General features: G+C 39.1%; 1 protein-coding gene across 1 annotated transcript in view; it reads left to right on the top strand.

Annotated features, from left to right (window-relative positions):
- The window catches only part of DNAH12 (dynein axonemal heavy chain 12), a 168,684-nt gene that overhangs the window by 10,934 nt on the left and 140,354 nt on the right, over positions 1 to 17,396 (top strand). The window contains exon 8 of the mRNA XM_088472684.1: positions 625 to 820. Within this exon, the coding sequence (XP_088328810.1) occupies positions 625 to 820 (196 nt within the window). The remainder of the gene's footprint in view (positions 1 to 624; positions 821 to 17,396) is intronic.

Genomic DNA, 17,396 nt, shown 5'->3' with positions numbered 1-17,396 from the left:
ACGACGATGGCATTTGAAGAGGGGCAGAAATCTGTGCTGGCCTCATTGGCATATGAGCCACAGTTTGGCGGAGTGAGGATAATACTTGCTGAGTGTGAAGTAGCCTTACTGATGCATCTTGTTTTATGGAGGATTTAAAAAATGTCATTTTGAGGAGTGAGATCATTGGAAATAGATAAAGTGATGGACATGGGGATATTTAGTGGCATTCTTCTGCTTTGCAGGACAGTGTGCAACCATTCTACTCTGCAAGATCACTTGCAGGCTCATCTATGACTTACAGAGATTAGTCCTCTCCTATATTTTGAATTTAAATACTTTAGGAAATATTGTTGGTAAAAAAGGAAACAATGTATACATTTAAAGTGTTGAGCTTGTGATGAGATGGTTACACATTTGCACAGTGTCTCTTCAGATTTATCTGAGTTCCTGCAACATTTTCTGTTTGCTGAGGAGCCTCTCACCTTGACATACACTGAATGGGCCTACTAGGGGCACCAGTGCAACCGATGCTCTTCCTAAAGGAGAAACACTGCTTATTAAATCAGCATTTGCTTTTCAGGTTCTTATGTGTCTAATACCTGATTGCATCCTCTCTGTAACTATTATTGTTCATGCCGGCAGATTGAAGGGACCCATTGAGTGTGAGTCACTAAAAACCAGCATTTCCTTGGCTTGTGCAAAGACAGAGGAGAAGTTACTGAACACCTGGTACCCAAAAGTTCTTAATCTTTTCACCAGCAAAGACACCTTACAGCTTATTAAACCTGACAAAATAGATTCCTTTTATAGTTGTGTCTCCACACTCATGTCCAATCAGGTAAGAGTGAAATCCAGTGAGGCCCGTCCATTCTATATAATATTGATTTTTTATTATTATTATTATTATTATTCTTTATTTATAAAGCACCAACATATTACATAGTTGAAGGGATAATGCAGGGGCGTATCTATAATGGGTGCAGGGTGTGCAGGGAACAGGGGCCCCTGGGTCCAGTGGGGCCCCGCACCTCACATCCTGCGTCCATAATATTACTTACCTCTCTGGAGTCCCACGTCGGCGCGGTGGTCCAGCGCTGTAAAACGACTGGAAAATGGCCGCCACGGCCATTTTCCCGGTGACCTGTGCATACACTATAGACTCTGGGCACACTAGTGCCCAGAGTCTATAACTCCGGGCCGGCCGCCTTATGGAGAGGAGGGGGCCAGTGTCGGAGACTGCACACGGGCCCCCTCCTCTCTAGAAACGCCCATGGGATAATGATACAAATAAATAGCATACAGTGACATGAAACAGAAGATAAAGATGGCCCTGTAAGTTGAGAGATGTTGGGAACTCTTGATATATAAGACAGAGGAATAACATTTGTAGTTGCTGGTGGAGAAAGTACTTGGGGCTTCTATAAGGCATAAATCTGATCAGTCACTAATATTAAAGCATCCATTGGCTACTGGCGTTTCTGTGCAGCTATGGTGGTGCAATACAGTTGGAATGATTAGAGACAGAAGGTGATTACATAAAACATGAAGTAGTTACAGTAAAAACATGAATACAGCCAGCTCCCGGCAACCATTTATGGCAGCTCAACTACCTCCTCTTATTTATTACATTCACATTCTATACAAATTGTGGTCTGACCACAGGGCTGATTTCGGATATCTTGAAGATTCACAGGTGTGGTGGTCAGGGCAGCCGTCAGCTCTGCCAGGCCCTGATACTGGGAGGTGGCGTGGCCTACTCGTGGGAAGTGTGGCCAGACCCTCTTCTTGCATAAAAGAAAAAATATTATGTGTTTGCATGCTGTGCAGGGTGGCACTGGTGTCCGGGGGTGGTGGCACCGGTGTCCGGGTGTGGGTGTATTAGTATTCAGGGGGTGGGGGCAAGTGCAATCGCTCTCCTTCCCCGCACATAATGCAGGACGGACTGCTGCAGCAGCAGCAGCCTCTCTCCCTAGCACCGGGCAGTCAGTGCTATCTCTCCCTGTCCTTGGGCCGCATAAACAGGCCCTGGCACAGGTAAAGTGTGTACCCATCCCCCTCCCCCTCTTAGCGCCCCTGGTGGCGGTTAGTGGAGTAGGAGAAGATCTTTTTACTACCACTCCTGTGATTGTCAGTGTCATGCAAAGTAGATGTGTGAGCCTCTCTGACTAGTGTGGAAGAAATGAACATGCAGAGGGTTCTGACCAGAGTCACAATTCTCTGTAAGTCACATATACCGGTATGCATAGACCAGCTAGCATACAAACTAGCACCTTGTATTTACAGGACACTCTCTTTCATTCAGGGGTGGGAGTGGGGAAGTACTATGGTATCTATAGCATGACATAATAAATAAAAAATATATAAAACTTATTATAAATGTCTAGTACAATATACGTTATTTGTTGATAAAACAGTTATTCCTATCTGTACTTAAAGTATTTCTTTCTTCTTTGTAAGTAAACATCTCATATTTTAGGAGTGAAACTATCTTGAATATTGTGGTCTATTCTCCTGTTTTCTATCTCGTCTACATACAAATTAGCCCCCAACTGTATAACCCTTCCTATACTGTTATCTGTCTCATATATGTCCCAATATTGTTCCCATTCTCCCTATACCATCCTATCCCCAACTATATAATGTTTCCAATGCTCACCTGTGCTTCATCTGCCACATCCTTATAATTTCAATCCTCTTCATGCTAATCTGTCCTCGAATGTACGATCTTTCCCATTCTGTTCTCTTTCTTATCCATCATGTCCTTATACTTTGTATCCTCTCCATACCATTCTACCATTAGCTGTACTATCCTTCTCATTATATTCTCTGTCTTATCCATCATGTCCTTATACTTTGTATCCTCCCCATACCATTCTACCATCAGCTGTACTGTCCTCATTATATTCTCTGTCTTATCTATCATGTCCTTATACTTTGTATCCTCTCCATACCATTCTACCATCAGCTGTACTGTCCTTCTCATTCTATTCTCTGTCTTATCCATCATGTCCTTTATACTTTGTATCCTCCCCATACCATTCTACCATCAGCTGTACTGTCCTTCTCATTCTATTCTCTGTCTTATCCATCATGTCCTTATACTTTGTATCCTCCCCATACCATTCTACCATCAGCTGTACTGTCCTTCTCATTCTCTTCTCTGTATTATCTATCATGTCCTTATACTTTGTATCCTCCCCATACCATTCTACCATCAGCTGTACTATCCTTCTCATTCTATTCTCTGTCTTATCCATCATGTCCTTATACTTTGTATCCTCTCCATACCATTCTACCATCAGATGTACTATCCTTCTCATTCTATTCTCTGTCTTATCCATCATGTCCTTATACTTTGTATCCTCCCCATACCATTCTACCATCAGCTGTACTGTCCTTCTCATTCTATTCTCTGTCTTATCCATCATGTCCTTATTCTTTGTATCCTCCCCATACCATTCTACCATCAGCTGTACTATCCTTCTCATTTATTCTCTGTCTTATCCATCATGTCCTTATACTTTGTATCCCCCCCATACCATTCTACCATCAGCTGTACTGTCCTCATTATATTCTCTGTCTTATCCATCATGTCCTTATACTTTGTATCCTCCCCATACCATTCTACCATCAGCTGTACTATCCTTCTCATTCTATTCTCTGTCTTATCCATCATGTCCTTATACTTTGTATCCTCCCCATACCATTCTACCATCAGCTGTACTGTCCTTCTCATTCTATTCTCTGTCTTATCCATCATGTCCTTATACTTTGTATCCTCTCCATACCATTCTACATCATCTGTACTATCCTTATCATTCTATTCTCTGTCTTATCTATCATGTCCTTATACATTGTATCCTCTCCATACCATTCTACCATCAGCTGTACTATCCTTCTCATTCTCTTCTCTGTCTTATCTATCATGTCCTTATACTTTGTATCCTCTCCATACCATTTTACATCAGCTGTACTGTCCTTCTCATTCTATTCTCTGTCTTATCCATCATGTCCTTATACTTTGTATCCTCCCCATACCATTCTACCATCAGCTGTACTATCCTTCTCATTCCATTCTCTGTCTTATCCATCATGTCCTTATACTTTGTATCCTCTCCATACCATTTTACCATCAGATGTACTATCCTTCTCATTTATTCTCTGTCTTATCCTTTATGTCCTTATTCTTTGTATCCTCCCCATACCATTCTACCATCAGCTGTACTATCCTTCTCATTCCATTCTCTGTCTTATCCATCATGTCCTTATACTTTGTATCCTCTCCATACCATTCTACCATCAGCTGTACTGTCCTCATTATATTCTCTGTCTTATCTATCATGTCCTTATACTTTGTATCCTCTCCATACCATTCTACCATCAGCTGTACTGTCCTTCTCATTCTATTCTCTGTCTTATCCATCATGTCCTTTATACTTTGTATCCTCCCCATACCATTCTACCATCAGCTGTACTGTCCTTCTCATTCTATTCTCTGTCTTATCCATCATGTCCTTATACTTTGTATCCTCTCCATACCATTCTACCATCAGATGTACTATCCTTCTCATTCTATTCTCTGTCTTATCCATCATGTCCTTATATTTTGTATCCTCCCCATACCATTCTACCATCAGCTGTACTATCCTTCTCATTCTACTCTCTGTCTTATCCATCATGTCCTTATACTTTGTATCCTCCCCATACCATTCTACCATCAGCTGTACTGTCCTTCTCATTCTATTCTCTGTCTTATCCATCATGTCCTTATTCTTTGTATCCTCCCCATACCATTCTACCATCAGCTGTACTATCCTTCTCATTTATTCTCTGTCTTATCCATCATGTCCTTATACTTTGTATCCTCCCCATACCATTCTACCATCAGCTGTACTATCCTTCTCATTATATTTTCTGTCTTATCCATCATGTCCTTATACTTTGTATCCTCTCCATACCATTCTACCATCAGCTGTACTATCCTTCTCATTATATTCTCTGTCTTATCCATCATGTCCTTATACTTTGTATCCTCCCCATACCTTTCTACCATCAGCTGTACTATCCTTCTCATTTATTCTCTGTCTTATCCATCATGTCCTTATACTTTGTATCCTCCCCATACCTTTCTACCATCAGCTGTACTATCCTTCTCATTTATTCTCTGTCTTATCCATCATGTCCTTATACTTTGTATCCTCCCCATACCATTCTACCATCAGCTGTACTATCCTTCTCATTATATTTTCTGTCTTATCCATCATGTCCTTATACTTTGTATCCTCTCCATACCATTCTACCATCAGCTGTACTATCCTTCTCATTATATTCTCTGTCTTATCCATCATGTCCTTATACTTTGTATCCTCCCCATACCTTTCTACCATCAGCTGTACTATCCTTCTCATTTATTCTCTGTCTTATCCATCATGTCCTTATACTTTGTATCCTCCCCATACCTTTCTACCATCAGCTGTACTATCCTTCTCATTTATTCTCTGTCTTATCCATCATGTCCTTATACTTTGTATCCTCCCCATACCATTCTACCATCAGCTGTACTGTACTTCTCATTCTCTTCTCTGTCTTATCCATCATGTCCTTATACTTTGTATCCTCTCCATACCATTCTACCATCAGCTGTACTGTCCTTCTCATTCTATTCTCTGTCTTATCCATCATGTCCTTATACTTTGTATCCTCCCCATACCATTCTACCATCAGCTGTACTGTCCTTATCATTCTATTCTCTGTCTTATCCATCATGTCCTTATACTTTGTATCCTCTCCATACCATTCTACCATCAGCTGTACTATCCTTCTTAGTCTATTCTGTCTTATCCATCCTGTCCTTATACCTTATATCCTCCCCATACCATTCTACCATCAGCTGTACTATCCTTCTCATTATATTCTCTGTCTTATCTATCATGTCCTTATACTTTGTATCCTCTCCATACCTTTCTACCATTAGCTGTACTGTCCTTCTCATTATATTCTCTGTCTTATCCATCATGTCCTTATACTTTGTATCCTCTCCATACCATTCTACCATCAGCTGTACTATCCTTCTCATTATATTCTCTGTCTTATCCATCATGTCCTTATACTTTGTATCCTCCCCATACCATTCTACCATCAGCTGTACTGTCCTTATCATTCTATTCTCTGTCTTATCCATCATGTCCTTATACTTTGTATCCTCTCCATACCATTCTACCATCAGCTGTACTGTCCTTATCATTCTATTCTCTGTCTTATCCATCATGTCCTTATACTTTGTATCCTATCCATACCATTCTACATCAGCTGTACTGTCCTTCTCATTCTATTCTCTGTCTTATCCATCATGTCCTTATACTTTGTATCCTCCCCATACCATTCTACCATCAGCTGTACTGTCCTTCTCATTATATTCTCTGTCTTATCCATCATGTCCTTATACTTTGTATCCTCTCCATACCATTCTACCATCAGCTGTACTGTCCTTCTCATTATACTCTCTGTCTTATCCATCATGTCCTTATACTTTGTATCCTCCCCATACCATTCTACCATCAGCTGTACTATCCTTCTCATTATATTCTCTGTCTTATCCATCATGTCCTTATACTTTGTATCCTCCCCATACCATTCTACCATCAGCTGTACTGTCCTTATCATTCTATTCTCTGTCTTATCCATCATGTCCTTATACTTTGTATCCTCTCCATACCATTCTACCATCAGCTGTACTATCCTTCTCATTATATTCTCTGTCTTATCCATCATGTCCTTATACTTTGTATCCTCCCCATACCATTCTACCATCAGCTGTACTGTCCTTATCATTCTATTCTCTGTCTTATCCATCATGTCCTTATACTTTGTATCCTCTCCATACCATTCTACCATCAGCTGTACTGTCCTTATCATTCTATTCTCTGTCTTATCCATCATGTCCTTATACTTTGTATCCTATCCATACCATTCTACATCAGCTGTACTGTCCTTCTCATTCTATTCTCTGTCTTATCCATCATGTCCTTATACTTTGTATCCTCCCCATACCATTCTACCATCAGCTGTACTGTCCTTCTCATTCTATTCTCTGTCTTATCCATCATGTCCTTATACTTTGTATCCTCCCCATACCATTCTACATCAGCTGTACTATCCTTCTCATTCTATTCTCTGTCTTATCCATCATGTCCTTATACTTTGTATCCTCCCCATACCATTCTACATCAGCTGTACTATCCTTCTCATTCTATTCTCTGTCTTATCCATCATGTCCTTATTCTTTATATCCTATCCATACCATTCTACATCAGCTGTACTGTCCTTCTCATTATATTCTCTGTCTTATCTATCATGTCCTTATACTTTGTATCCTCTCCATACCTTTCTACCATTAGCTGTACTGTCCTTCTCATTATATTCTCTGTCTTATCCATCATGTCCTTATACTTTGTATCCTCCCCATACCATTCTACCATCAGCTGTACTGTCCTTCTCATTATATTCTCTGTCTTATCCATCATGTCCTTATACTTTGTATCCTCTCCATACCTTTCTACCATCAGCTGTACTATCCTTCTCATTATATTCTCTGTCTTATCCATCATGTCCTTATACTTTGTATCCTCCCCATACCATTCTACATCAGCTGTACTATCCTTCTCATTCTATTCTCTGTCTTATCCATCATGTCCTTATACTTTGTATCCTCCCCATACCATTCTACATCAGCTGTACTATCCTTCTCATTCTATTCTCTGTCTTATCCATCATGTCCTTATTCTTTATATCCTATCCATACCATTCTACATCAGCTGTACTGTCCTTCTCATTATATTCTCTGTCTTATCTATCATGTCCTTATACTTTGTATCCTCTCCATATCTTTCTACCATTAGCTGTACTGTCCTTCTCATTATATTCTCTGTCTTATCCATCATGTCCTTATACTTTGTATCCTCCCCATACCATTCTACCATCAGCTGTACTGTCCTTCTCATTATATTCTCTGTCTTATCCATCATGTCCTTATACTTTGTATCCTCCCCATACCATTCTACCATCAGCTGTACTGTCCTTATCATTCTATTCTCTGTCTTATCCATCATGTCCTTATACTTTGTATCCTCTCCATACCATTCTACCATCAGCTGTACTATCCTTCTCATTATATTCTCTGTCTTATCCATCATGTCCTTATACTTTGTATCCTCCCCATACCATTCTACCATCAGCTGTACTGTCCTTATCATTCTATTCTCTGTCTTATCCATCATGTCCTTATACTTTCTATCCTCTCCATACCATTCTACCATCAGCTGTACTGTCCTTCTCATTCTATTCTCTGTCTTATCCATCATGTCCTTATACTTTGTATCCTATCCATACCATTCTACATCAGCTGTACTGTCCTTCTCATTCTATTCTCTGTCTTATCCATCATGTCCTTATACTTTGTATCCTCCCCATACCATTCTACCATCAGCTGTACTGTCCTTCTCATTCTATTCTCTGTCTTATCCATCATGTCCTTATACTTTGTATCCTCCCCATACCATTCTACATCAGCTGTACTATCCTTCTCATTCTATTCTCTGTCTTATCCATCATGTCCTTATACTTTGTATCCTCCCCATACCATTCTACATCAGCTGTACTATCCTTCTCATTCTATTCTCTGTCTTATCCATCATGTCCTTATTCTTTATATCCTATCCATACCATTCTACATCAGCTGTACTGTCCTTCTCATTATATTCTCTGTCTTATCTATCATGTCCTTATACTTTGTATCCTCTCCATACCTTTCTACCATTAGCTGTACTGTCCTTCTCATTATATTCTCTGTCTTATCCATCATGTCCTTATACTTTGTATCCTCCCCATACCATTCTACCATCAGCTGTACTGTCCTTCTCATTATATTCTCTGTCTTATCCATCATGTCCTTATACTTTGTATCCTCTCCATACCTTTCTACCATCAGCTGTACTATCCTTCTCATTATATTCTCTGTCTTATCCATCATGTCCTTATACTTTGTATCCTCCCCATACCATTCTACATCAGCTGTACTATCCTTCTCATTCTATTCTCTGTCTTATCCATCATGTCCTTATACTTTGTATCCTCCCCATACCATTCTACATCAGCTGTACTATCCTTCTCATTCTATTCTCTGTCTTATCCATCATGTCCTTATTCTTTATATCCTATCCATACCATTCTACATCAGCTGTACTGTCCTTCTCATTATATTCTCTGTCTTATCTATCATGTCCTTATACTTTGTATCCTCTCCATATCTTTCTACCATTAGCTGTACTGTCCTTCTCATTATATTCTCTGTCTTATCCATCATGTCCTTATACTTTGTATCCTCCCCATACCATTCTACCATCAGCTGTACTGTCCTTCTCATTATATTCTCTGTCTTATCCATCATGTCCTTATACTTTGTATCCTCCCCATACCATTCTACCATCAGCTGTACTGTCCTTCTCATTCTATTCTCTGTCTTATCCATCATGTCCTTATACTTTGTATCCTCCGCATACCATTCTACCATCAGCTGTACTGTCCTTATCATTCTATTTTCTGTCTTATCCATCATGTCCTTATACTTTGTATCCTCCCCATACCATTCTACCATCAGCTGTACTGTCCTTCTCATTATATTCTCTGTCTTATCCATCATGTCCTTATACTTTGTATCCTCTCCATACCATTCTACCATCAGCTGTACTGTCCTTATCATTCTTTTCTCTGTCTTATCCATCATGTCCTTATACTTTGTATCCTCCCCATACCATTCTACCATCAGCTGTACTGTCCTTCTCATTATATTCTCTGTCTTATCCATCATGTCCTTATACTTTGTATCCTCCCCTACCATTCTACCATCAGCTGTACTGTCCTTATCATTCTATTCTCTGTCTTATCCATCATGTCCTTATACTTTGTATCCTCTCCATACCATTTTACATCAGCTGTACTGTCCTTCTCATTCTATTCTCTGTCTTATCCATCATGTCCTTCTACTTTGTATCCTCCCCATACCATTCTACCATCAGCTGTACTATCCTTCTCATTCCATTCTCTGTCTTATCCATCATGTCCTTATACTTTGTATCCTCTCCATACCATTTTACCATCAGATGTACTATCCTTCTCATTTATTCTCTGTCTTATCCTTTATGTCCTTATTCTTTGTATCCTCCCCATACCATTCTACCATCAGCTGTACTATCCTTCTCATTCCATTCTCTGTCTTATCCATCATGTCCTTATACTTTGTATCCTCTCCATACCATTCTACCATCAGCTGTACTGTCCTCATTATATTCTCTGTCTTATCTATCATGTCCTTATACTTTGTATCCTCTCCATACCATTCTACCATCAGCTGTACTGTCCTTCTCATTCTATTCTCTGTCTTATCCATCATGTCCTTTATACTTTGTATCCTCCCCATACCATTCTACCATCAGCTGTACTGTCCTTCTCATTCTATTCTCTGTCTTATCCATCATGTCCTTATACTTTGTATCCTCCCCATACCATTCTACCATCAGCTGTACTGTCCTTCTCATTCTCTTCTCTGTATTATCTATCATGTCCTTATACTTTGTATCCTCCCCATACCATTCTACCATCAGCTGTACTATCCTTCTCATTCTATTCTCTGTCTTATCCATCATGTCCTTATACTTTGTATCCTCTCCATACCATTCTACCATCAGATGTACTATCCTTCTCATTCTATTCTCTGTCTTATCCATCATGTCCTTATACTTTGTATCCTCCCCATACCATTCTACCATCAGCTGTACTATCCTTCTCATTCTACTCTCTGTCTTATCCATCATGTCCTTATACTTTGTATCCTCCCCATACCATTCTACCATCAGCTGTACTGTCCTTCTCATTCTATTCTCTGTCTTATCCATCATGTCCTTATTCTTTGTATCCTCCCCATACCATTCTACCATCAGCTGTACTATCCTTCTCATTTATTCTCTGTCTTATCCATCATGTCCTTATACTTTGTATCCTCCCCATACCATTCTACCATCAGCTGTACTATCCTTCTCATTATATTTTCTGTCTTATCCATCATGTCCTTATACTTTGTATCCTCCCCATACCTTTCTACCATCAGCTGTACTATCCTTCTCATTTATTCTCTGTCTTATCCATCATGTCCTTATACTTTGTATCCTCCCCATACCATTCTACCATCAGCTGTACTATCCTTCTCATTATATTTTCTGTCTTATCCATCATGTCCTTATACTTTGTATCCTCTCCATACCATTCTACCATCAGCTGTACTATCCTTCTCATTATATTCTCTGTCTTATCCATCATGTCCTTATACTTTGTATCCTCCCCATACCTTTCTACCATCAGCTGTACTATCCTTCTCATTTATTCTCTGTCTTATCCATCATGTCCTTATACTTTGTATCCTCCCCATACCTTTCTACCATCAGCTGTACTATCCTTCTCATTTATTCTCTGTCTTATCCATCATGTCCTTATACTTTGTATCCTCCCCATACCATTCTACCATCAGCTGTACTGTACTTCTCATTCTCTTCTCTGTCTTATCCATCATGTCCTTATACTTTGTATCCTCTCCATACCATTCTACCATCAGCTGTACTGTCCTTCTCATTCTATTCTCTGTCTTATCCATCATGTCCTTATACTTTGTATCCTCCCCATACCATTCTACCATCAGCTGTACTGTCCTTATCATTCTATTCTCTGTCTTATCCATCATGTCCTTATACTTTGTATCCTCTCCATACCATTCTACCATCAGCTGTACTATCCTTCTTAGTCTATTCTGTCTTATCCATCCTGTCCTTATACCTTATATCCTCCCCATACCATTCTACCATCAGCTGTACTATCCTTCTCATTATATTCTCTGTCTTATCTATCATGTCCTTATACTTTGTATCCTCTCCATACCTTTCTACCATTTGCTGTACTGTCCTTCTCATTATATTCTCTGTCTTATCCATCATGTCCTTATACTTTGTATCCTCTCCATACCATTCTACCATCAGCTGTACTGTCCTTCTCATTATACTCTCTGTCTTATCCATCATGTCCTTATACTTTGTATCCTCCCCATACCATTCTACCATCAGCTGTACTATCCTTCTCATTATATTCTCTGTCTTATCCATCATGTCCTTATACTTTGTATCCTCCCCATACCATTCTACCATCAGCTGTACTGTCCTTATCATTCTATTCTCTGTCTTATCCATCATGTCCTTATACTTTGTATCCTCTCCATACCATTCTACCATCAGCTGTACTGTCCTTATCATTCTATTCTCTGTCTTATCCATCATGTCCTTATACTTTGTTTCCTATCCATACCATTCTACATCAGCTGTACTGTCCTTCTCATTCTATTCTCTGTCTTATCCATCATGTCCTTATACTTTGTATCCTCCCCATACCATTCTACCATCAGCTGTACTGTCCTTCTCATTATATTCTCTGTCTTATCCATCATGTCCTTATACTTTGTATCCTCTCCATACCATTCTACCATCAGCTGTACTGTCCTTCTCATTATACTCTCTGTCTTATCCATCATGTCCTTATACTTTGTATCCTCCCCATACCATTCTACCATCAGCTGTACTATCCTTCTCATTATATTCTCTGTCTTATCCATCATGTCCTTATACTTTGTATCCTCCCCATACCATTCTACCATCAGCTGTACTGTCCTTATCATTCTATTCTCTGTCTTATCCATCATGTCCTTATACTTTGTATCCTCTCCATACCATTCTACCATCAGCTGTACTATCCTTCTCATTATATTCTCTGTCTTATCCATCATGTCCTTATACTTTGTATCCTCCCCATACCATTCTACCATCAGCTGTACTGTCCTTATCATTCTATTCTCTGTCTTATCCATCATGTCCTTATACTTTGTATCCTCTCCATACCATTCTACCATCAGCTGTACTGTCCTTATCATTCTATTCTCTGTCTTATCCATCATGTCCTTATACTTTGTATCCTATCCATACCATTCTACATCAGCTGTACTGTCCTTCTCATTCTATTCTCTGTCTTATCCATCATGTCCTTATACTTTGTATCCTATCCATACCATTCTACCATCAGCTGTACTGTCCTTCTCATTCTATTCTCTGTCTTATCCATCATGTCCTTATACTTTGTATCCTCCCCATACCATTCTACCATCAGCTGTACTGTCCTTCTCATTCTATTCTCTGTCTTATCCATCATGTCCTTATACTTTGTATCCTCCCCATACCATTCTACATCAGCTGTACTATCCTTCTCATTCTATTCTCTGTCTTATCCATCATGTCCTTATACTTTGTATCCTCCCCATACCATTCTACATCAGCTGTACTATCCTTCTCATTCTATTCTCTGTCTTATCCATCATGTCCTTATTCTTTATATCCTATCCATACCATTCTACATCAGCTGTACTGTCCTTATCATTCTATTCTCTGTCTTATCCATCATGTCCTTATACTTTGTATCCTATCCATACCATTCTACATCAGCTGTACTGTCCTTATCATTCTATTCTCTGTCTTATCCATCATGTCCTTATACTTTGTATCCTCCCCATACCATTCTACCATCAGCTGTACTGTCCTTATCATTCTATTCTCTGTCTTATCCATCATGTCCTTATACTTTGTATCCTCTCCATACCATTCTACCATCAGCTGTACTGTCCTTATCATTCTATTCTCTGTCTTATCCATCATGTCCTTATACTTTGTATCCTCCCCATACCATTCTACCATCAGCTGTACTGTCCTTATCATTCTATTCTCTGTCTTATCCATCATGTCCTTATACTTTGTATCCTCTCCATACCATTCTACCATCAGCTGTACTGTCCTTATCATTCTATTCTCTGTCTTATCCATCATGTCCTTATACTTTGTATCCTATCCATACCATTCTACATCAGCTGTACTGTCCTTCTCATTCTATTCTCTGTCTTATCCATCATGTCCTTATACTTTGTATCCTCCCCATACCATTCTACCATCAGCTGTACTGTCCTTCTCATTATACTCTCTGTCTTATCCATCATGTCCTTATACTTTGTATCCTCCCCATACCATTCTACCATCAGCTGTACTATCCTTCTCATTATATTCTCTGTCTTATCCATCATGTCCTTATACTTTGTATCCTCCCCATACCATTCTACCATCAGCTGTACTGTCCTTATCATTCTATTCTCTGTCTTATCCATCATGTCCTTATACTTTGTATCCTCTCCATACCATTCTACCATCAGCTGTACTATCCTTCTCATTATATTCTCTGTCTTATCCATCATGTCCTTATACTTTGTATCCTCCCCATACCATTCTACCATCAGCTGTACTGTCCTTATCATTCTATTCTCTGTCTTATCCATCATGTCCTTATACTTTGTATCCTCTCCATACCATTCTACCATCAGCTGTACTGTCCTTATCATTCTATTCTCTGTCTTATCCATCATGTTCTTATACTTTGTATCCTATCCATACCATTCTACATCAGCTGTACTGTCCTTCTCATTCTATTCTCTGTCTTATCCATCATGTCCTTATACTTTGTATCCTCCCCATACCATTCTACCATCAGCTGTACTGTCCTTATCATTCTATTCTCTGTCTTATCCATCATGTCCTTATACTTTGTATCCTCTCCATACCATTCTACCATCAGCTGTACTATCCTTCTCATTATATTCTCTGTCTTATCCATCATGTCCTTATACTTTGTATCCTCCCCATACCATTCTACCATCAGCTGTACTGTCCTTATCATTCTATTCTCTGTCTTATCCATCATGTCCTTATACTTTGTATCCTCTCCATACCATTCTACCATCAGCTGTACTGTCCTTATCATTCTATTCTCTGTCTTATCCATCATGTCCTTATACTTTGTATCCTATCCATACCATTCTACATCAGCTGTACTGTCCTTCTCATTCTATTCTCTGTCTTATCCATCATGTCCTTATACTTTGTATCCTCCCCATACCATTCTACCATCAGCTGTACTGTCCTTCTCATTATATTCTCTGTCTTATCCATCATGTCCTTATACTTTGTATCCTCCCCATACCATTCTACCATCAGCTGTACTGTCCTTCTCATTCTATTCTCTGTCTTATCCATCATGTCCTTATACTTTGTATCCTCCGCATACCATTCTACCATCAGCTGTACTGTCCTTATCATTCTATTCTCTGTCTTATCCATCATGTCCTTATACTTTGTATCCTCCCCATACCATTCTACCATCAGCTGTACTGTCCTTCTCATTCTATTCTCTGTCTTATCCATCATGTCCTTATACTTTGTATCCTCCCCATACCATTCTACATCAGCTGTACTATCCTTCTCATTCTATTCTCTGTCTTATCCATCATGTCCTTATACTTTGTATCCTCCCCATACCATTCTACATCAGCTGTACTATCCTTCTCATTCTATTCTCTGTCTTATCCATCATGTCCTTATTCTTTATATCCTATCCATACCATTCTACATCAGCTGTACTGTCCTTCTCATTATATTCTCTGTCTTATCTATCATGTCCTTATACTTTGTATCCTCTCCATACCTTTCTACCATTAGCTGTACTGTCCTTCTCATTATATTCTCTGTCTTATCCATCATGTCCTTATACTTTGTATCCTCCCCATACCATTCTACCATCAGCTGTACTGTCCTTCTCATTATATTCTCTGTCTTATCCATCATGTCCTTATACTTTGTATCCTCTCCATACCTTTCTACCATCAGCTGTACTATCCTTCTCATTATATTCTCTGTCTTATCCATCATGTCCTTATACTTTGTATCCTCCCCATACCATTCTACATCAGCTGTACTATCCTTCTCATTCTATTCTCTGTCTTATCCATCATGTCCTTATACTTTGTATCCTCCCCATACCATTCTACATCAGCTGTACTATCCTTCTCATTCTATTCTCTGTCTTATCCATCATGTCCTTATTCTTTATATCTTATCCATACCATTCTACATCAGCTGTACTGTCCTTCTCATTATATTCTCTGTCTTATCTATCATGTCCTTATACTTTGTATCCTCTCCATACCTTTCTACCATTAGCTGTACTGTCCTTCTCATTATATTCTCTGTCTTATCCATCATGTCCTTATACTTTGTATCCTCCCCATACCATTCTACCATCAGCTGTACTGTCCTTCTCATTATATTCTCTGTCTTATCCATCATGTCCTTATACTTTGTATCCTCTCCATACCTTTCTACCATCAGCTGTACTATCCTTCTCATTATATTCTCTGTCTTATCCATCATGTCTTTATACTTTGTATCCTCTCCATACCATTCTACCATCAGCTGTACTGTCCTTCTCATTATACTCTCTGTCTTATCCATCATGTCCTTATACTTTGTATCCTCCCCATACCATTCTACCATCAGCTGTACTATCCTTTATCATTCTATTCTCTGTCTTATCCATCATGTCCTTATACTTTGTATCCTCCCCATACCATTCTACCATCAGCTGTACTGTCCTTCTCATTATATTCTCTGTCTTATCCATCATGTCCTTATACTTTGTATCCTCCCCATACCATTCTACCATCAGCTGTACTGTCCTTCTCATTCTATTCTCTGTCTTATCCATCATGTCCTTATACTTTGTATCCTCCGCATACCATTCTACCATCAGCTGTACTGTCCTTATCATTCTATTCTCTGTCTTATCCATCATGTCCTTATACTTTGTATCCTCCCCATACCATTCTACCATCAGCTGTACTGTCCTTCTCATTATATTCTCTGTCTTATCCATCATGTCCTTATACTTTGTATCCTCCCCATACCATTCTACCATCAGCTGTACTGTCCTTCTCATTATATTCTCTGTCTTATCCATCATGTCCTTATACTTTGTATCCTCCCCTACCATTCTACCATCAGCTGTACTGTCCTTATCATTCTATTCTCTGTCTTATCCATCATGTCCTTATACTTTGTATCCTCTCCATACCATTCTACCATCAGCTGTACTGTCCTTCTCATTATATTCTCTGTCTTATCCATCATGTCCTTATTCTTTATATCCTCTCCATACCATTCTACCATCAGCTGTACTATCCTTCTCATTATATTCTCTGTCTTATCCATCATGTCCTTATACTTTTTATCCTCTCCATACCATTCTACATCAGCTGTACTGTCCTTCTCATTCTATTCTCTGTCTTATCCATCATGTCCTTATACTTTGTATCCTCTCCATACCATTCTACCATCAGCTGTACTGTCTTTCTTATTCTATTCTCTGTCTTATCCATCATGTCCTTATTCTTTATA

The sequence above is a fragment of the Taudactylus pleione genome, unplaced genomic scaffold (assembly GCF_031769625.1).
Source record: "Taudactylus pleione unplaced genomic scaffold, aTauple2 ptg000128l, whole genome shotgun sequence".
In the NCBI taxonomy this organism is placed as follows: Eukaryota; Metazoa; Chordata; class Amphibia; order Anura; family Myobatrachidae; genus Taudactylus; species Taudactylus pleione.
This window is presented reverse-complemented; position numbering and strand designations above follow the sequence as displayed.